The following is a 23,284-nucleotide window of genomic DNA, read 5'->3' as shown; positions in this document are numbered from 1 at the left end:
GTACAATGTTTAGGAAACTCCAGAAATACTTTTCTTGACATATCTTGTACTAAGTTTTGAGCTGCATTTTCTTCTTGAATCGCAACGCCCAAGCAACCCTCTATTACTTGAATTAGAGCTGAGCTTTAGTACTCAGCTACACAGTGGACTGCAGCTACACAGTGGACTGAGCGTTCCGACTCCATCCACAGTTTATTTTTATTTTTTTCTGGTGCCGATCGGGGAACCGCTGATTGCTGGGGGTGCCAATTGTGGAATCCTTACTGGTTTACATAGGTCATCAGTATTTAGAACCCAAAAAAACCCTTTAAGATTAACTGTCTACATATCATTTTGATTACCGTATCTCTTCAATTCCCTTTTTTTCCCCCTTTGTATCCAGCAACTTCATTCAAGTGTTAGGACTGGTAACCTAGAGACCTGTCTGCGGCTCTTATCCCTAGGAGCACAAGCAAATTTTTTTAATCCGGTAAGTTCCTGCTTGTATATTAAGTGCTAGTGTTTAAGCAATTTTGGACTGTAGCCACTCAAATAGGATTATGCGCACTGGCAGCTAATGCTTTTAGTAATCTGCATAATCGACGTTAAGGAATTATCCACTGCTGCTATGGAGTTCCTGTTGGTTATAATGGTGAGTGGCAGTCTGGGTCGGAACGTATGATTTATGGTGCTGATCTGAAGGTACATTTGCAAAAAAGAATAAGGAAATTACCTGGATTTCTGCATTAATCACTAATAAAATGTGGTTTGACTTATCAAAGTCACAATTATGGGCAAACAATCTTAACCAAACTAATAACACACAGACATTTATGCCAGTTATGTCTATTTTATGGAGCATATTAGGTAAATGCCCACAGTGCAGGGAAAAAGTACAAACCGGATTCCCAAAAAGTTGGGACACTAAACAAATTGTGAATAAAAACTGAATGCAATGATGTGGAGATGGCAAATGTCAATATTTTATTTGTAATAGAACGTAGATGACAGATCAAACATTTAATCCGAGTAAATGTATCATTTTAAAGGAAAAATACGTTGATTCAAATTTTCAGTGTCAACAAATCCCCAAAAAGTTGGGACAAGTAGCAATAAGAGGCTGGAAAAAGTAAATTTGAGCATAACGACGAGGTGGAAGACCAATTAACACTAATTAGGTCAATTGGCAACATGATTGGGTATAAAAAGAGCTTCTCAGAGTGGCAGTGTCTCTCAGAAGCCAAGATGGGTAGAGGATCACCAATTCCCACAATGTTGTGCAGAAAGATAGTGGAGCAATATCAGAAAGGTGTTACCCAGCGAAAAATTGCAAAGACTTTGCATCTATCATCATCAACTGTGCATAACATCATCCGAAGATTCAGAGAATCTGGAACAATCTGTGCGTAAGGGTCAAGGCCGTAAAACCATACTGGATACCCGTGATCTCCGGGCCCTTAAACGACACTGCACCACAAACAGGAATGCTACTGTAAAGGAAATCACAGAATGGGCTCAGGAATACTTCCAGAAACCATTGTCAGTGAACACAATCCACCGCGCCATCCGCCGTTGCCAGCTGAAACTCTACAGTGCAAAGAAGAAGCCATTTCTAAGCAAGATCCACAAGCTCAGGCGTTTTCACTGGGCCAGGGATCATTTAAAATGGAGTGTGGCAAAATGGAAGACTGTTCTGTGGTCAGACGAGTCACGATTCTAAGTTCTTTTTGGAAATCTGGGACGCCGTGTCATCCGGACCAAAGAGGACAAGGACAACCCAAGTTGTTATCAACGCTCAGTTCAGAAGCCTGCATCTCTGATGGTATGGGGTTGCATGAGTGCATGTGGCATGGGCAGCTTGCATGTCTGGAAAGGCACCATCAATGCAGAAAAATATATTCAGGTTCTAGAACAACATATGCTCCCATCCAGACGTCATCTCTTTCAGGGAAGACCCTACATTTTTCAACAAGATAATGCCAGACCACATTCTGCATCAATCACAACATCATGGCTGCGTAGGAGAAGGATCCGGGTACTGAAATGGCCAGTCTGCAGTCCAGATCTTTCACCTATAGAGAACATTTGGCGCATCATAAAGAGGAAGGTGCAACAAAGAAGGCCCAAGACGATTGAACAGTTAGAGGCCTGTATTAGACAAGAATGGGAGAGCATTCCTATTTCTAAACTTGAGAAACTGGTCTCCTCGGTCCCCAGACGTCTGTTGAGTGTTGTAAGAAGAAGGGGAGATGCCACACAGTGGTGAAAATGGCCTTGTTCCAACTTTTTGGGGATTTGTTAACACCATGAAATTCTGATTCCACGTATTTTTCCCTTTAAAATGGTACATTTTCTCAGTTTAAACTTTTGTTCCGTGATTTATTTTCTATTCTGAATAAAATATTAGAAGTTGGCACCTCCACATCATTGCATTCAGTTTTTATTCACGATTTGTATAGTGTCCCAACTTTTTTGGAATCCGGTTTGTAGTAAACCGCTGTGTTAATTATCATATATTTAACTTTATAAGGCCCACCTGAGAAGACTTGCATAGGTTTTAGAGGTTATAGGTTTTAAATAGGAAAAAATATAGACTTCAGATCAACCCCCTATATCAGACCTCAGATCAGACCCCCCATCAGAGATGAAATAAATACATGAACTTACCTCTCCTGCTCCGCCGCCACTCTGCAGATTCAGCAGTGTCTACTGCAGTCGCCGTTCTCTGGTCTTCTCTGGGCCCTTGCTGCACTACGTCCTGACACTGTACGTAGTCAGGACAGCGCAGCGTGGTGCCCAGAGGAAGACCAGGGAGCGATTAATACAGAGCTACAGTCACTGCTCCCTGTGCCTCCTGCAGACTAGTGAGCACTTTCATAATGAAAGTGCTCACTAGTATTTGCGTTAAAAGATGCACTGCCATTTTCCCCACAATTTGGGGAAAAAGGGTGTCTTTTATAAAGCGGAAAATACTGTACTTCTCCAAAAGCTAATTGGCAAAAGGTGTGCCAGTTAAGGAGATGAGATTGTAAGTGTAAGTTTCGCAAACTCTTTGCCTTTTAAATAAAGGCACATAAAGCCTGGTTATTGACAAAGCTGATCTTTTCAAGAAATCTTGGTTAGTGTAAACCATGCCCCCATGCAAACAACTTTGAGGATATGTGGTCACAATCCCAAACCCACAATAGGTAACATTTGGTGTATGTTCCAGTAAAAAACCGAAGCCTGCTCTCCCTGCATTCATTGGAGGCCGTTTGGTACCGGGAGACGTAAAATATAGAGTGGGCTCAACTCAGAATCTCCCATTTATATAATAAGCATAGAATTAGCACTAGTATATGTTATTATATATTTTTTGATTATGCACCAGGCCAGTGGCCGCAGGTGCCCTTCTGAATTTAGCTGTATTGCTGTCCTCAGGAGCATGATACAGTTTCATAGCGTGGGTGGCAATATTTTGTATGGCGCTATGTTATTTGGTTCTGCTGATGCAGTATTTTGTGCTGCACTATGTTATTGCTGGCCTTGGTTACTTATTTTGTCCTGCCTTCATTCTTTTTGGACCCGCCTAAAATATGGTGCCACTTTTAGGTTTTTTTTCAGGGGTGCATTAAGTTCTCAGTCCACCCCTTGCCATAGTGTGACATTTGTGTGGTCCTGTTGTACAACCATTGGTGTCTCAATAGCACATGACTAAAATAAGTTCCCAGTAGCTCTCTGAAGACATTCAGCATGTTATGTTTGAAACCTGTTGTTAATGTAATGGAAGCTGTGATGGAAGACCAAGCGCTGCAAGGCCACTTTTTGTCTGTGATAGTTTTGATAAGTTTGTAGGCAGTAATTGGGTGTGGAAATATAAGATTTTAGGCAGAGGTAGCACTTTGTAGTTTTGGTGTGTGTGTGTGTGTTCTGAAAACTGAACCTCTCTTCCTCAATAAGTCTATCTTCTATGTTTTAACCTACTTATTGAACAGGTAATGTATAATTTTGATGATGGTTTTTTATTCAGGAAAAGGGAAGTACACCTCTTCATGTGGCAGCAAAAGCAGGACAGATATTACAGGCTGAGCTCCTCACGGTCTACGGTGCAGACCCAGGCACACCTGATTCTGCTGGGAAAACGCCCATTGACTATGCAAGGTAGGGATCACATAGTTATTTCATGTTCAAAGCTTTCATGTTCTGGGTAGTGTTGAGCAAACTTGTGGTTTCAAGTTTGGCGTACAAGGTTCAGGTTATCTAAGAATTCCGTTATGGATTCTGCTACCATGGGCCATAAGTTATGGCCCGTGGTAGAGAAAGCCATAATGGAATTCTTAGATAACACTAACCCTGTACTCCGAAATTGAAAACACCCCTAGTTCTGGGCAGTATTAAAAAATAAATAAATAAATAAAATAGTAAAGAAAGAGGTAATCCTCATCACACTGGGTCCCCATTGGTCTCTAGTTCTCTAGTGCCTGTTCCCGCTTGACACACATGATATGACTGCTTAGCTAATCTCTGGCTGACGGTGGTCACTGTTGTGACTGAGGATTGTTTGAGCCGTCATTTCCATTGTGTCAAGAGGGAGCAGAAAGCAGAGACTGCTGGGGACTGGGAATCATCTGAATAGGAGCGCCATGGAATCTGTAATGTATCACTTAAGTTGCTATTTTATGTCATTCTAACCATTTCTTGCTAAAATAAAAAATACTGGCTGGACAACACCTTTCATATGTCCATGAAATGTTGACTCTAGGCATTTTTTTCACTTTTATCTCATTCCCATTGTGGTATGATTAGCTTTTTCACCAATCTGCTACGGGAGGATTTTCTTTCCCATGGTCCTTTTTGAATCACCTGAACTTACCTTCTCTGCGTTTAACAGCATGGCTGTTGAAGCAGCCATTTTTTTGAGTCAGGAGATTCTCAGAGGCTGTCATCCACACCATGATAAAAGCTAGGAAACCTGCTTCATCCCATATCTACCACGTCAAAGTCCTTTTTTTTAAATGGTGCAAGCAAATGCACCATTCTCCCATGCTTTTTGTCTCTGCCTATTAAACCATCCTTCCTTTAGGCGGGTTTGGATCTGAGTCTTGGACTCAGTTCCCTCAAGGGACAAGTCACTGTGTTGTCTATTGTGTTTCAGTGGCCTCTAATTTCCAATTTGGCGGTTTGAACCTTTTTCCATGCAGCACCCCCTTACTGATGTCCCTTACCTCCTTTTGAACTCTTACAGGACATTTTACTTTCTCTCATTCAAAGTAACTTTCTTTGTCGCCATCACATTTATCGGTAGAGTTCCAGAACTGGCGGCCATTTCGTGTAAATCACCCTTCTTGGTGCTTTACCAAGGCAACGTTGTCCTCCGACCAGTTCCCACATTTTTTACGACAATGCAGGTCCACCAGTCAAAACGGCATAAGGCTACTTTTGCACTAGCGTTTTTGCTGGATCCGGCAGGGTTCAGCAAAAACGCTTCTGTTACTGATGATACAACCATCTGCATCCGTTAAGAACGGATCCGGTTGTATTATCTTTAAAGGGGCTTGGCAGTTTGTTTAAACTGATGATCTATCTGATCAGCGGGGGGCCGACACCTGGGACCCCCACCGACCAGCTGTTTACCGCAGGCCCAGTGATGTCACGACTAGTATCAACTGGCCTGGGCGCGGCTAAGCTCTGTTCACTTGAATGGAGCTTAGCCACGCCCATGCCAATTGATACTAGTTCATCTTGTCATCTCCCATACCATGTAGATTGTAAGCCCTCACGGGCAGGGCCCTCTCTTCTTCTGTACCAGTTTGTAACTCATTGTGTTTATGATTAGTGCAATTGTCTGTATCATGTATGTGCACCCCTTATCATATGTACAGCGCTATGGAATGAATGGCGCTTTAATAATAAATAATAATAATAATACTAATGCTGGAGGTGGGCTACTTTATCGTGGGCCACCCTGTATAATCACCGTATACAGTGGTGCTTGAAGGCACTGTCCCCAGTGCAAATCTTCAGTCAGACAAATTAAGTTTCATGAAATAAATATCACTAGCAACTTTTCTTCTGACTAGGACCAAATTATTGTCACGTTCTCTTTGTTCTTTAATTTTCTTATATTCCTGCAGTGGGGAATGGTATTCATTTTTTTTATATTTTTTTTTACATGTATAGCAAGTGTCGTTAATAGGGAGGCGCCATTATGTGTTTCTCTATGCCAAACATATCAGGTTCCACATTCCTCTCATGCTTGTATGTTGGATTGATGACAAATGAAATGAATGCCAGAAATGTGTGCAAGATGGATGGCTGAATGCCGGTGTGCGATTGGAGGCAAAATTCAATAGTACTTCATGTGGTTGAAGTGGATGTTCGTAATTATATGTTGACATCTTTGAGAAATACCTGCTGTTTGTTATTGTCAGTGTTATCTGAATTATTGCTATATTGTCTATGGGTATATTCATAGAAACATAGAATGTGTCGGCAGATAAGAACCATTTGGCCCATCTAGTCTGCCCAATATACTGAATACTATGGATAGCCCCTGGCCCTATCTTATACGAAGGATGGCCTTATGCCTATCCCATGCATGCTTAAACTCATTCACTGTATTTGCAGCTACCACTTCTGCAGGAAGGCTATTCCATGCATCCACTACTCTCTCAGTAAAGTAATACTTCCTGATATTACTTTTAAACCTTTGCCCCGCTAATTTAAAACTATGTCCTCTTGTAGCAGTTTTTCTTTTAAATATTCTCTCCTCTTTTACCGTGTTGATTCCCTTTATGTATTTAAAAGTTTCTATCATATCCCCTCTGTCTCGTCTTTCTTCCAAGCTATACATGTTAAGGTCCTTTTAATCTTTCCTGGTAAGTTTTATCCTGCAATCCATGTACCAGTTTAGTAGCTCTTCTCTGAACTCTCTCCAAAGTATCAATATCCTTCTGGAGATATGGTCTCCAGTACTGCACACAATACTCCAAATGAGGTCTCACTAGTGCTCTGTAGAGCGGCATGAGCACCTCCCTCTTTCTACTAGTAAGGCCTCTCCCTATACACCCAAGCATTCTGCTAGCATTTCCTGCTGCTCTATGACATTGTCTGCCTACCTTTAAGTCTTCTGAAATAATGACCCCTAAATCCCTTTCCTCAGATACTGAGGTTAGGACTCTATCACTGATTTTATATTCTGCTCTTGGGTTTTTACGCCCCAGGTGCATTATTTTGCACTTATCCACATTAAATTTTAGTTGCCAGATTTTTGACCATTCCTCTAGTTTTCCTAAATCCTTTTCCATTTAGTGTATCCCTCCAGGAACATCAACCCTGTTACAAATCTTTGTGTCATCAGCAAAAAGACACACCTTACCATCGAGGCCTTCTGCAATTTCGCTGATAAAGATATTAAACAATATGGGTCCCAGAACAGATCCCTGAGGTACCCCACTGGTAACAAGACCTTGGTCTGAATATACTCCATTGACTACAACCCTCTGTTGCCTGTCCCTCAGCCACTGCCGAATCCATTCAACAATATGGGAGTCCATGCCCAAAGACTGCAATTTATTGATAAGCCTTCTGTGTGGGACAGTATCGAAAGCCTTACTGAAGTCTAGATAAGCGATGTCTACTGCACCTCCACCATCTATTGTTTTAGTCACCCATCAAAAAAATCAATAAGATTAGTTTGACATGATCTCCCTGAAGTAAACCCATGCTGTTTTTCATCTTTCAATCCATGGGATTTTAGATGTTCCACAATCCTCTCCTTAAGTATGGTTTCCATTAATTTCCCCACTATTGATGTCAGGCTTACTGGCCTATAGTTGCCCGATTCCTCCCTACTACCTTTCTTGTGAATGGGCACAACTTTTGATAATTTCCAATCTTCTGGGACGACTCCTGTTGCCAGTGATTGGTTAAATAAATCTGTTAATGGTTTTGCTAGTTCACCGCTGAGCTCTTTTAATAGCTTTGGGTGTATCTCATCAGGCCCCTGTGACTTATTTGTATTGATTTTAGACAGCTGACTTAGAGCCTCTTCCTCTGTAAAGACACATGCATCAAAATATTCATTAGTCTTCTTTCCTAACTGATGTCCTTTTCCGTCATTTTCCTTCGTAAAGACTGAACAGAAGTATTCATTGAGGCAGTCAGCTAGTTCTTTATCTTCTTCCATATACCTTCCTTCTTTTGTTTTTAATTTTGTAATTCCTTGTTTTAGTTTCCTTTTTTCATTTATGTATCTGAATGCCTTATCACCTTTTTTCCCTGACTGAGCTAATTTCTCTTCTGCCTGTGCTTTAGAAGCTCTTATAACTTGTATGGCCTCTCTCTGCCTAATCTTGTAGATTAGCCTGTCATCCTTGTTTTTTTAAATGCTATCTTTTTCTTTTTAATGATTTTGGCCACTTCTGCTGAGTACCACAGTGGTCTTTTCCTTTTTTTGCTTTTGCTGACAAGCCTAATGCAATTTTCTGTTGCCTTCAATAGTGCCTCTTTTAAGTAGTCCCATTTCTCCTGGACTCCAATGAAACTGTTCCAATCTGATAGGGACTCGTATACCACTAATCTAATTTTAGAAAAGTCAGTTTTTTTCTAAAATCTAAAACTTTTGTTTTTGTGTGGTGTGACTCAGTCACTGTACTTATAGTAAACCACACTGACTGGTGATCACTAGATCCCAAGCTTTCCCCTACAGTAATATCATATACCAAATTCCCATTTGTGAATACTAAATCTAAAATGGCCTCCTTCCGGGTTGGCTCCTCAACTACTTGTTGTAGAGATAATCCCAGTAGGGAATTTAGAATATCTGTACTCCTGGCAGAACTAGCTATTTTGGTTTTCCAGTTTACATCAGGAAGATTGAAGTCTCCCATAATGATAACTTCCCCCTTCAATGTCATTTTAGCTATTTCCTCAACTAGTAGATCATCTAATTCTTTGACTTGGCTAGGTGGTCTATATATCACACCTACACGAGTTACCTTATGATTATCAAGCTGCAAGGTAACCCAAACTGACTCTAAATTGTTCTCGCTAACTTGTATCAAATTAGATTTTATGCTGTCTTTCACATACAGGGCCACCCCTCCCCCTTCTTGCCTTCTCTGTCTTTCCTGTATAGAGAGAACCCTGGTATTGATATATCCCAGCCATTACTCCCCTTGAACCACGTCTCAGTAACAGCCACTACATCTATATTCTCAGATGCCATTATAGCCTCAAGTTCATTGATCTTATTCCCTAAACTGCGAGCATTTGTAGATAAGAATCTGAGCTTGTCATTTCTTAACCTTTGTGCTACTGGCATCTTCTGGCATTGTTCCGGGGGGCAGTCGGACTGCTGGATTATCACTCTTTTGCCCCCCTTTCCTAGTTTAAATGCTCCTTAGCAAATACTTGGAACTGTTCACCAAGGACATTCGTTCCTTTGAGAGAAAGATGCAAACCATTTTTCTTGTACAGTTCTTTTCCATTCCAACAAGAGCAAACATGAGACACAAAGCCAAACCCTTGGTTCCGACACCATTCACCAAGCCATACATTGAATCCCTTAATGCGCATCTTCCTGTCATGCTGAAGGTTATGCACAGGCAAAACTGCAGAGAATGAAACAGTTGATGCAACCTCCCGTATATCCTTTCCAAGTGTGTGAAAAGCTTCTTTCACCTTTGAAACCTCATTGCAAGCCAGATCGTTTGTCCCCAGATGGACAATAACATCTACTTCCCTTTCCTGTTTTGCTTGCCTAACAATATTAAGGATCCGTCGTCTATCCCTGCTAGCGGTAGCACCAGGGAGACCTCTTACAACACCATTCTCCTCAAACTTCACACCTCTTATGATGGAATCGCCCACCAACAGTTGCTTACTATCAGCCCTCGCCTTCTCCTTTTTGTCTTTGGCTGCAGTCTTGCATACTTTAGGCATGGGAGATGATTGTTTCTCACCCACTGTGCTTGAGCCATCCGCCATGTTGCTCTTGCACTCTGTTACCACTGTTTTCCTTGAGTTTTCCCCTTACTTACGGCTGTTTTGAATCCTACAGTCGTGGCCAAAAGTTTTGAGAATTACATAAATATTGGAAAAGTTGCTGCTTAAGTTTTTATAATAGCAATTTGCATATACTCCAGAATGTTATGAGGAGTGATCAGATGAATTGCATAGTCCTTCTTTGCCATGAAAATTAACTTAATCCCAAAAAAACATTTCCACTGCATTTCATTGCTGTCATTAAAGGACCTGCTGAGATCATTTCAGTAATCGTAATATATAGAAAGGCTGAGCACTCTCCCAATGGACCACACGGAAACTATTCAAAGATTATTTGAATTTATTACACCAATATATAGATCTAAAATTCAACAAAAATACAATAAAACTATGATAAAAATAAAAATACTCTATAAGAATACACTATAAATGTGATAAAAGGTCATACAGATTAAGAACATAATGAGTTAAATGGCTTACAAAAGCATAATGTATCTAGCTTTGATGAAATATGTCCTGGATATGCAGAAAAATCGATGATGATTTGCAGATAATTCGATGTATAAATATTCGACAGTCAGAAAATATATGATGATATTTTCGGATATATAGTCGCATAAATGTCCAGACTGGAATAGAATATGTGCTTGCGATAGTTAGTGAATATCCCCCGTGTGGCAATTTAAAGGAAACACTTACTCTTGCAGACAACCGTCTGACTGTCGCACACGGTGGCGTCCCACGTGGCTAATGGAGTTGAATTTCGGCGGTGTCTGTTACTTGCAGTACAGCAGGAGCAGTGTAAGCGATATAGCCCTCCGTATAGAGATTCTTTGTAGAAGAGGTTAAAATTGTAGCTCTACTTCATGGGACTAAATGTTCGCTTTATGCCATAAAGTTCCTCAGGGTAAACGGAATTGATTCAAATTGTTAACATCGGGACGTCCATCAGCTGATGTGCGGGTCTTTTGAAACCAGACGCGTTTCGGGGTCTTTTCCTAGCCCCTTCCTCAGTGGCAGTGAGGAAGGGGCTAGGAAAAGACCCCGAAACGCGTCTGGTTTCAAAAGACCCGCACATCAGCTGATGGACGTCCCGATGTTAACAATTTGAATCAATTCCGTTTACCCTGAGGAACTTTATGGCATAAAGCGAACATTTAGTCCCATGAAGTAGAGCTACAATTTTAACCTCTTTTACAAAGAATCTCTATACGGAGGGCTATATCGCTTACACTGCTCCTGCTGTACTGCAAGTAACAGACACCGCCGAAATTCAACTCCATTAGCCACGTGGGACGCCACCGTGTACGACAGTCAGACGGTTGTCTGCAAGAGTAAGTGTTTCCTTTAAATTGCCACACGGGGGATATTGACTAACTATCGCAAGCACATATTCTATTCCAGTCTGGACATTTATGCGACTATATATCCGAAAATATCATCATATATTTTCTGACTGTCGAATATTTATACATCGAATTATCTGCAAATCATCATCGATTTTTCTGCATATCCAGGACATATTTCATCAAAGCTAGATACATTATGCTTTTGTAAGCCATTTAACTCATTATGTTCTTGATCTGTATGACCTTTTATCACATTTATAGTGTATTCTTATAGAGTATTTTTATTTTTATCATAGTTTTATTGTATTTTTGTTGAATTTTAGATCTATATATTGGTGTAATAAATTCAAATAATCTTTGAATAGTTTCCGTGTGGTCCATTGGGAGAGTTCTCAGCCTTTCTATATATTACATTAATTTTAATTTGTGACTGGGTGAGTCACTCAGGCTTAGCAGCACCCACTCATAGCTATAGGCGACAGAGAGCCACCATACTCTGTTTACTATCATTTCAGTAATCGTCTTGTTAACTCAGGTGAGAATGTTGACGAGCACAAGGCTGGAGATCATTATGTCAGGCTGATTGGGTTAAAATGGCAGACATGTCCTGTTAAAAGGAGGGTGATGCTTGAAATCATCGTTCTTCCATTGTTAACCATGGTGACCTGCAAAGAAACGCGTGCAGCCATCATTGCGTTGCATAAAAATGGCTTCACAGGCAAGGATATTGTGGCTACTAAGATTGCACCTCAATCAACAATTTATAGGATCATCAAGAACTTTAAGGAAAGAGGTTCAATTCTTATTAAGAAGGCTTCAGGGCGTCCAAGAAAGTCCAGCAAGCGCCAGGATCACCTCCTAAAGAGGATTCAGCTGCGGGATCAGAGTGCCACCAGTGCAGAGCTTGCTCAGGAATGGCAGCAGGCAGGTGTGAGCGCATCTGCACGCACAGTGAGGCGAAGATGGCCTGGTGTCAAGAAGGGCAGCAAAGAAGCCACTTCTCTCCAAAAAAAACCATCAGGGACAGATTGATCTTCTGCAGAAAATATGGTGAATGGACTGCTGAGGACTAGGGCAAAGTCATATTCTCCAATGAAGCCTCTCTCCGATTGTTTGGGGCATCAGGAAAAAGGCTTGTCCGGAGAAGAAAAGGCGAGCGCTACCATCAGTCCTGTGTCATGCCAACAGTAAAGCATCCTGAGACCATTCATGTGTGGGGTTGCTTCTCATCCAAGGGAGTGAGCTCACTCACAATTTTGCCCAAAAACACAGCCATGAATAAAGAATGGTACCAAAACACCCTCCAACAGCAACTTCTTCCAACAATCCAACAACAGTTTGGTGAAGAACAATGCATTTTCCAGCACGATGGAGCACCGTGCCATAAGGCAAAAGTGATAACTAAGTGGCTCGGGGACCAAAACGTTGACATTTTGGGTCCATGGCCTGGAAACTCCGCAGATCTTAATCCCATCGAGAACTTGTGGTCAATCCTCAAGAGGCGGGTGGACAAACAAAAACCCACTAATTCTGACAAACTCCAAGAAGTGATTATGAAAGAATGGGTTGCTATCAGTCAGGAATTGGCCCAGAAGTTTGAGAGCATGCCCAGTCGAATTGCAGAGGTCCTGAAAAAGAAGGGCCAACACTGCAAATACTGACTCTTTGCATAAATGTCATGTAATTGTCGATAAAAGCCTTTGAAACATATGAAGTGCATGCAATTATATTTCACTACATCACAGAAACAACTGAAACAAAGATCTAAAAGAAGTTTAGCCGCAAACTTTGTGAAAACTAATATTTGTGTCATTCTCAAAACTTTTGGCCACGACTGTACATTATGAGGATCTTCTCAAGATGCCTCCTCTGCCAGTTCTCTGAGGCCAAAACTGCATTCCCTCAGGTCACATAAAAACTTGCTGTAGCCAGCAGCTTTCTGCCAGCCAATCAGATTGGATTACTGAGACACGCCTCCTCACTCTGAAGCCTAATGCAGGTGTAGTGTTATACTAACCTACCTCGTGAGATTTCCCTACCTCCTGACTTCCTGTCACACTGCTAATGACGTAAGGAGGTGTTCCTGAGTTTTGACGATCTGCACATGCGCAAACCGACAGTTTATGGAAAATCTCAGCGGAGTTCAGCTTTACACCGGGACACTGCGCATGTGCAGGAGAGCCTCAGTAGGGAAATATTACAGCCCAGTGCGCAAGCGCGGCTAACTCCGGCCGGTGCATGCGCAGTGTCCCGGTGTGAAGCTGAACTCCGCTGAGATTTTCCATAAACTGTTGGTTTGCGCATGCGCAGATCGTCAAAACTCAGGAACGCCTCCTCACGTCATTAGCAGTGCGACGGGGAGTCAGGAGGTAGGGAAATCTCACGAAGTAGGGTAATATAACGCTACACAGGCATGCAGTGTGAAGGACCGACCCTCCGTCTTCCTAGCCATAGACGGATGAGCCATAGCAACGGTCTTTTAAGGGAGCAGTGGAAAGAGACAGAGGACATTAATGAAAGCTGTAATTCTAAGGTAATTACAGATCTTTTGGCAATCATTGACAGACTAACTCAGTTTATTAGAGCTAGACATGTATACCTATCAAATAAAAATGACAGTTATCCTTTAATCTTGAATTCGCTAATAGTGTTTTGCTGTATAGTCAAACCCTATCGCGTATGTAAAACGGAATAAAACATTTTCTTATTGATATAGCAGATCAAAAACACCTCACTGTACAGGGTATGGCCACATAGGGGGGATTTTGCTGTGGATTTCACTCTATGCATTGCAAAGGTTGGAAACCTTGGGTGAAATATGCAGCATAAATTCAAAGGTTGCAGGTTTAAAATCCACAACAGAGGTCTACTTTCTTAACATTTTCTTTTACGTCCTTTGAGTAAAAGAGCTTGTGCCAAGTATGAAAGTTATCCCTTATCCCATAGAGGATAACTAACCTGATGGGTGGAGATTCGACCACTGGGACCCCCACAGATCCTGAGAACAGGGGTCCCATGTTCGTGTTCTGGTGGAGTGACAGGCCTAGAATGCACCCTGTTATATGGCTAGGATATTATACAAATGTCAGATAGGTGTGGGTCCCACCTCTGGGACTGCACAGTGTTCTCTCTGCTGTGAGATTTATATAATAGCTGAGAGGGTGCACTCTGCTATTAAACCAGTCATATGGAGGTCCCATTGGAGTGGATGAAGAGCAAGCTGCACAACCTCGGTCACCGCTTAATTCACTGATATGGCACTGGCAGAGCCATTTTTTTTTTTTTTTAACTTCCATAGCAGTAAATAAAGGGTGCCTGCACGTCTGCTCTCCCTTCACTTCAAAGGCCCTAGTCTCAATGGAAATACCCCTTAAAGAGCACCTGTCAGCAGCATCATCCATATGTGAAAATCTGTTGTGGTGTCCCTGAGAAATAATACTTTTATGCTCTATGCAAAGGAAAGCTTCAGTGTGGCCAGCACTGGAAAGCTGAGAAACTGAAGTGCACTGAGGGGCTAGAGCCTGCGCCAGTGCAATAAAGCCCTCATATTCATGAAGAATAAAAGTCGTCTTTTTTTTTTTTTCTTCTCAGGAACGTCACAACCGATTTTCACAAGACTGGCATCAGCACAATCAACCATAGTAGCCAACATGCCTTGTTTAATAGGGTCGATCCTGCTGACCAGTGCTCTTTAATGGGCACCTCAGGGCTCCAGATGGCGACCAAAATGGTCACCAATGCGACTTAGAATTTACAAATGGCGACTATGCCCGCCGCCGCAGCTTTGCCTTTGAATACAGCGGCGGGGCACAGAAGATGATAGTTCTCTGCCCCGCCGCCGATGTTCTTCTCAACAGCGCAGAGCACAGTGGAGAAGGAGTCTCTCCCTCCCCCCTGTGCTGCTGCAGCCGCCTCCGTCAATAAGAAGAGAGACGGGAGGAGGAGGGGAGGGGCTGTGGCCACTGCGCCACCAATGAAGATAACTGACCTTTTAATACAAATACAGGAGGCGGGTGCCAGAATCAAATAGCCAACACCCGACCTCTATGACAGGGAGCTGCGATCAGCGGCAGTTAACCCTTCAGGTGCGGTACATGAGGGGTTAACTGCAGCGGATCGCAGCTTCCTGTCATAGAGGTCGGGTCCCGGCTATTTAATTCAGGCACCCGCCTCCTGTATTTGTATTAACAGGTCAGTTATCTTCATTGGTGCCCCCCCCCCCCCAGTATAATTAACACTGGCGCAGTGCACCACCCCCCCCCCCCCCCCCCAGTATAATAAACATTGGTGGCGCAGTGGGAAATGCCAATGAGGGTTAAAAAATAAAAAATAAATTAACTCTCCTTCTCCAATTGATGCTGCCGGTCTCCTGTTCATTCTTCAGGACCTGTGGTGACGTCACTGAGCTCATCACATGGTCCATTACGCACAACATAGAGCATGCTGCGATTTTTCACGCAACGCATAAGTGATGCGTGAAAATCGCTGCTCATGTGCACAGCCCCATGAAGTGAATGGGTCCGGATTCAGTGCGGGTGCAATGCGTTCACCTCACGCATTGCACCCGTGCAGAAATCTCGCCCATGTGAAAGGGGCCTAAGGGGGAATAGGACAAGGGTTCCAGCCCCTAAGGGGGCTAATAGTAAGTAAAAAAAAACACAAACACTAAGGCTACTTTCACACTTGCGGCAGCAGTGTGATCCGGCAAGCAGTTCCGTAACTACCTGCCGGATCTACCGATCTGGATGTGACTGAAAGCATTTGTGAGACGCATTGCAAGAACGAATCCATCTCTCTGCTTGTCATGCGGACAGACAGATCCGTCTTGTATCTTTTTACACATTTTTACCAGTCTGCGCATGCGCAGACCGGAAGGACTGATCCTGCATTCCGGTATTTTGAATGCCGGATCTGGCACTAATACATTCCTATGGGGAAAAATGCCGGATCCGGCATTCGGGCAAATCTTCAGTTTTTTTTCGCCGGAGATAAAACCGTAGCATGCTGCGGTTTTATCTTTTGCCTGATCAGTCAAAATGACTGAAGACATCCTGATGCATCCTGAATGGATTGCTCTCCATTCAGAATGCATGGGGATATGCCTGATCAGTTATTTTCTGGTATAGAGCCCCTGTGACGGAACTCTATGCCGGAAATGAAAAACGCCTTTGTGAAAGTACCCTAAAATAAGTTTAAATACCCCCCTTTACCAATTTTACATATAAAATATATAAACAATAAATAAATAAACATAATACATAGCGCCGCGTCCGAAAAGTCTAAACTATTAAATTATTAAAAAATATCTCCTATGCGGTGAGCATTCGCCATTTTTTAGTCACCTTGTCACCCCAAAAAATAGGATAGGACTGTTCTATTATGTTTCATAAAATGCGAAATGCACGTGGCTTTTTTGGTGTGTGTGTGTGTGTGTGTTTTTTTTTTTTTTTTTTTTCCTTCTCTCTCTGGGTTTTAAAGAGGACCTTTCACTAGTATACAAACTAAAAACTAACTCTATCTGTGGGCAGAGCGGCGCCCAGCGGTCCCCCTGCACTTACTAGTATGCCTGGGCGCCGCTCTGTTCGCCCGGTATAGGCTCCGGCGTCTCAGCTCAGTCTGTTGTACTGGACTGATTTTTTTGTAGGAGGCGTGTCCCTTGCTGCAGTGCTGGCCAATCGCAGTATACAGCTCATAGCCTGGCTGCAGCAAGGGACACGCCTCCTACAGAAAATCAGTCCAGTACATCAGACTGAGCTGAGACGCCGGAGCCTATACCGGGCGAACGGAGCGTCGCCCAGGCATACTAGTAAGTGCAGGGGGACCCCTGGGCGCCGCTCTGCCCACAGATAGTTAGTTTTTAGTTTGTATACTAGTGAAAGGTCCTCTTTAAGTATCGCAATGCTTTTTTATAATGACGAAAGTGAATAAAAATTTTGGTATCGAAACAACACTACACCGATCTGATCGGCGTAGCGTTGTCACGATACCAAAATTTTGATTCTGTTTCGATTTGGCGACTAAAAATTTTATTTGGCTCCTAAATTTTTCCATTCAGGAGCCAATGGCTACTAGGTATTTTTTCATTTTATTTTTTTTGTCTGGAGCACTGCACCTATCACTATGAAATTACAATGTAAGATACAGGCATCATATTATAGAGCAGGGGGAGCTCAGCAGATTGAGATATAGTTTTATGGGAAAAGTTTCAGTATAACTTGTATTTCATTCATTTATATTCCTGATCATTCTGGACTTTGAAGTCCAGATGGCGGTCCTATCAGTGATTGACAGCTATCTCTGTATACATAGTCATAGAGGGCAGGCTGTCAATCACTGCTAGGACCGTCTGCTTGACTTTAAAGGGCTTCTGTCACCCCCAAAACACAATTTATTTTTATTTATTTTTTGGCTTGTTAAAATCCTTATTTAACGACTATTCCCTATATAGGGCTCTTACCTTTTGTCTGTGGCTTTGTTTCCTTAAAAATCTATCTTTTAAAATATGCTAATCACTTCACTACCAGCAAGTAGGGCGTCTACTTGCTGGTAGCCGCCGCAAAAAAACGCCCCCTCCTCCTGTGTATTGACAGGGCCAGCGAACGCTCTCCTTCTCCGGCTGGCCCTGTCAGCATTTCAAATCCCGCGCCTGTCTTCATTTGGCGCAGGCGCTCTTAGAGAAGGCGGCTCGCCTCATCAGCATTCCCTCAGTGCGCCTGCGCCGATGTCTTCTCTTTCGGCTCTCCTTCTCTCAGAGCGCCTGCGCCGAATGAAGACGGGCGCGGGATTTGAAATGCTGACACGGCCATCCAGAGGAGGAGAGCATTCGCTGGCCCTGTCAATCAACAGGAGGAGGGGGCGGTTTTTTGCGGTGGCTACCAGCAAGTAGACGCCCTACTTGCTGGTAGTGAAGTGATTTGCATATTTTAAAAGATCGATTTTTTATTTTTTAAGGAAACTAAGCCACAGACAAAGGTAAGAGCCCTATATAGGGAATAGTCGTTAAATAAGGATTTTAACAACCCCAACAAAAAAAAATTGTGTTTTGGTGGTGACAGAAGCCCTTTAAAGCCCAGAATGTGCAGGAATATAAAAGTATAAATTACAAGTTTTACAGAATCTTTTCCCACAAAGTGATATATAAATCTGCTCCGCTCCTCCTGCTCTGTAACATGCTGCCTGATGTTCAGAAACCATGTTCAATGCGATAGGTTTCTTTTTAAAGATATTTTTATTACTTCTTTGTCTGTTCACTGATCTGGCATACTGCATCAGCAGAACATGTACATAAATGCATCAGTAACCTCCAAATGGCATTTAAAATAGTTGCCGCATGTGTCTGGCTCTGTTCACAACATTTAGAACTGACATCATAATGCTCAGCTGCACCCATGGTTGGATGGATCCAAATTGCACCTGATTGACTCGGGCATCTCCTAATGGGTTCCGTTGGGGTTTCTGTTTTGATTGTGCTGCAGAAGGGCCCAGCAGCAGTCTGAACATACCCCCAAATTTACTTCAGTGAGTGCTCCCAGATTTTGGCATAGATTGTTCCAAAATGTAGCACAATTTGTCAAATCTAGTTTTATCTGTGCCTATCCCGAGGGGCAGGGCTTACCGGTATAAGCTATTTTGCATCAAAATTGCACCACAATGCTAACATAAAATTCAGTCACAAAATAAGCCAACCAATAGTTGGTATAAAGTCAGACGATCACCCAGCCTGAGCCGCTGTGATAAATCGGGTGCATAGCTCCATCTTCTACAGGCTTAGTAAAACTGCTTTTAAGTTTGGAGGAAAGCAAGGGGGATCATTTGTCTACCTACCTCTCCTGTTCTTATTGTGTTGATTATGGCCACAAAGCAGTGCACATATCTTGTCAATTGGGCTGCTTTTTTGCAACATTTAAAGGGGTTGTACAGCAGATTACATTTTTATAAATAAAAAAAAAGGCTCCGAACGGTGTCAAATAATAAATTTCTCCCCTGACCGCTCCCCTGCCACTTCTAATCCGACACTTCCTGGTCCCTGTCAGCATACATGAAGTGACCGCTCAGGCAATCGCTGCTGCAGTGATTAAATAAACCAGACAGTCACCCCACCCCCACATTATTATAGCTGTGTTTTTCTTTCAACAGGCAAGGTGGCCACCACGAATTGGCAGATCGTCTTGTAGAAATTCAACATGAATTGACAGACCGATTAGCATTCTATCTTTGTGGAAGGAAACCAGGTAAGCAGCAAAGGTCATCAGTTAAAAAAAAAAAAAAAAAAAAAAACTTTAAGAATTAAGGTATCAAAATGTGCAATTTTTTTCCCACTGTTAATTCCAGAGCACAGAAACGGACAGCACTTCATTATACCACACATGGCAGATAGGTAAGGCTAGGTTACTATCTTTTACCTATTGAAAACCATTCTCAGCAGACAGAAAACTTGTAACTTTATATATGCGTTAACTATATATCCCCCAAGCATACATTGAAATGAAAATGCATAAATAAGTAAGGACCCGTTTTAGGCTACTTTCACACTAGCGACAGGCTGTTCCGACGGGTGAACAGCCTGCCGGATCTGTGCTACCGCTAGTGCACCGTGCCCCCGGAAGTTCGCTCCGGCCCCATTCGCTATAATGGGGGCGGGGCGGAGCTCCGACTGCAGCACGGCAAGCATGCCGAGAGGTAGCCGGAATGAAACTATGACCTTTCGGAGAAGGCTGCCGCTAGCGAGAAACTAGCCTTAGATTTAGTTGATATGTAACTTCCACATATAGATCACAAATTACACGTTGAAAGAAAAGATCTGTCAGTGTCTCCATTATCTTTTACCAATCATTTGAGGTGACAAATACTTGCCTTTGAATAATATGCAGAATTATGAGCAACCGTTTAACTTCAAAGCGCCTCAAGCGGCTGTCCTTGTAAGCAACAAGTTCAGCTGTTATGTTTTTTTTTTTTTTTTCTAACGTTATACAAGAGGCAGCTGCGGAGAGCCCTGTAAATGGCATCTTTGTTGTGTAGACTGCTTTTATGGTAATGTGGAATTTTTTTTATTTATTTTTTCTCTGCATTTTTAATATGCCTCCATAATGTTAATTTTCCTTTTGTTCTGTGGCTGTTCATTTGGAAAAAGGAGGCTGTAAGTAAAGAATCTTTTCTGATTGTTATAATACAGTTATTGCTGTAGTTTCGTCTTGTCAGTGTGTTGATAAACCTTTCATTTAAAATTAGTTTTCCTTTAGTTAAATATTGATCACCTTTTGCCTTAGGATAGGTGATCAATATCAGATCGTTGAGGGTCTGACCAGTCGCCTATAATAGCTGGGAAATGTACTGCAAGCTCCGTTCCATTCAAGTACTGTAGGGGCCAGTACATTTGCAGGCCACGACACGGTGTATGGAGCTTTGCTAGATCCAGCACGCTGCAGCATCTTCTTTTAGCTGATTGGTGGGGGTGCTGGGACTAGAACCCCACTGATCTAATATTGATGACATTATCCTAAGGATAGGTCATTAAAGGATATGTACACCCATTTTTTTTATTATTGCATTGTACTCATTTTGAGCTCAAATTTTTTTTTCTCCTAATTACCGTAGTCTTTATTAAAATATTTTAACCACTGTCTTTGTGCAGCCTTGAGTTTCTCTAGTAGGAGGATCTGAATTTTCACTGTTCTGTCAGGCAGCTCAGTTGACAGGCTCCTTATCTCTGATTTCTGACCTTATAAATGCTCATTATAGCGCAATCCTTATCTTGCTGATAAGAAAGTGGCTTAAAAAAGTGTTTATGAACTTTTAGTAATTTAGAGATGAGGTTTATTAGATGACCAGCACAAATTGAAAGTACCATTCACACAGCGAGACACAGTTAACCCTTTGTGACACACAGGCTCAATACTTTTAATAAAGACCAATAAAAAAAATGATTTTTAGCCCAAAATGAGTAAAATGCAATCATAAAAAAATTGCCTTTAAAGGCAATCTTTTGCCTGTCTTGTAAAATTATCAGTCTTAAGGAGTGGTCCACCTTTTATTAAGTGATGGTCTACTATGTTCAGTATAGTCCATCACTACCTGATCAATTGGGGTCTGACACCCTGTACCCACACCAATCAGCTGACTTTTATGGGAGCAGTGCTAGAATGACAAGTTTAGCCCACTTTTAAGTAGATGGAGCTGTATGCTTCCCATGCCATAGCTATTGCCAAACAGCTGATTGGTGGGGGTGTGATGTGTTCTCTGGCTTGACCCTAACTTAATAAAAGGTGGCCAGCCCTTTATTGTAACAGTTAATTTTATGGTGTACAGTAACCAAAGTGTGAATCTATTCTTTTATCGAACAATATGGAAGGCATGGGCCCCACTTTGCTTGTGGAAACATCTTCACAACATCTTGCCTGGGCCTTGGGTGGCCGGGAACACCATTGTGCAAGAAAAATGGTCCACAGCAGTAATTCAGGATAGATGGGGTTCCTAGGGGTTTTGTAATTGGTTATACATCCTAGTGATCTGACAGGTATAGGTTATGTAGGTGGATTTCAGTTTTCTGAGTGTTTTGATATGGTTTTAGTAAAGTTGGGGACTCCTTCATAGAGTACCCAATATACAGGGAGTGCAGAATTATTAGGCAAGTTGTATTTTTGAGGATTAATTTTATTATTGAACAACAACCATGTTCTCAATGAACCCAAAAAACTCATTAATATCAAAGCTGAATATTTTTGGAAGTAGTTTTTAGTTTGTTTTTAGTTTTAGCTATTTTAGGGGGATATCTGTGTGTGCAGGTGACTATTACTGTACATAATTATTAGGCAACTAAACAAAAAACAAATATATACCCATTTCAATTATTTATTTTTACCAGTGAAACCAATATAACATCTCAACATTCACAAATATACATTTCTGACATTCAAAAACAAAACAAAAACAAATCAGTGACCAATATAGCCACCTTTCTTTGCAAGGACACTCAAAAGCCTGCCATCCATGGATTCTGTCAGTGGTTTGATCTGTTCACCATCAACATTGCGTGCAGCAGCAACCACAGCCTCCCAGACACTGTTCAGAGAGGTGTACTGTTTTCCCTCCTTGTAAATCTCACATTTGATGATGGACCACAGGTTCTCAATGGGGTTCAGATCAGGTGAACAAGGAGGCCATGTCATTAGATTTTCCTCTTTTATACCCCTTCTTGCCAGCCACGCTGTGGAGTACTTGGACGCGTGTGATGGAGCATTGTCCTGCATGAAAATCATGTTTTTCTTACCTTGCAGACTTCTTCCTGTACCACTGCTTGAAGAAGGTGTCTTCCAGAAACTGGCAGTAGGACTGGGAGTTGAGCTTGACTCCATCCTCAACCCAAAAAGGCCCCACAAGCTCATCTTTGATGATACCAGCCCAAACCAGTACTCCACCTCCACCTTGCTGGTGTCTGAGTCGGACTGGAGCTCTCTGCCCTTTACCAATCCAGCCACCTGGCTCATCAAGACTCACTCTCATTTCATCAGTCCATAAAACCTTAGAAAAATCAGTCTTGAGATATTTCTTGGCCCAGTCTTGACGTTTCAGCTTGTGTGTCTTGTTCAGTGGTGGTCGTCTTTCAGCCTTTCTTACCTTGGCCATGTCTCTGAGTATTGCACACCTTGTGCTTTTGGGCACTCCAGTGATGTTGCAGCTCTGAAATATGGCCAAACTGGTGGCAAGTGGCATCTTGGCAGCTGCACGCTTGACTTTTCTCAGTTCGTGGGCAGTTATTTTGCGCCTTGGTTTTTCCACACGCTTCTTGCGACCCTGTTGACTATTTTGAATGAAACGCTTGATTGTTCGATGATCACGCTTCAGAAGCTTTGCAATTTTAAGAGTGCTGCATCCCTCTGCAAGATATCTCACTATCTTGACTTTTCTGAGCCTGTCAAGTCCTTCTTTTGACCCATTTTGCCAAAGGAAAGGAATTTGCCTAATAATTATGC

General features: G+C 42.2%; 1 protein-coding gene across 9 annotated transcripts in view; it reads left to right on the top strand.

The window, feature by feature from the left end:
- GIT2 (GIT ArfGAP 2) overlaps positions 1 to 23,284 on the top strand; it is a 131,999-nt gene that overhangs the window by 37,592 nt on the left and 71,123 nt on the right. For all 9 annotated transcript variants that reach the window (XM_044275370.1, XM_044275362.1, XM_044275368.1 and 6 more), the window contains exons 5-8: positions 383 to 469; positions 3,989 to 4,119; positions 19,452 to 19,546; positions 19,647 to 19,692. In XM_044275370.1, the coding sequence (XP_044131305.1) occupies positions 383 to 469; positions 3,989 to 4,119; positions 19,452 to 19,546; positions 19,647 to 19,692 (359 nt within the window). The remainder of the gene's footprint in view (positions 1 to 382; positions 470 to 3,988; positions 4,120 to 19,451; positions 19,547 to 19,646; positions 19,693 to 23,284) is intronic.

The sequence above is a fragment of the Bufo gargarizans genome, chromosome 1 (genome assembly GCF_014858855.1).
Source record: "Bufo gargarizans isolate SCDJY-AF-19 chromosome 1, ASM1485885v1, whole genome shotgun sequence".
Taxonomy (NCBI): domain Eukaryota; kingdom Metazoa; phylum Chordata; class Amphibia; order Anura; family Bufonidae; genus Bufo; species Bufo gargarizans.
This window is presented reverse-complemented; position numbering and strand designations above follow the sequence as displayed.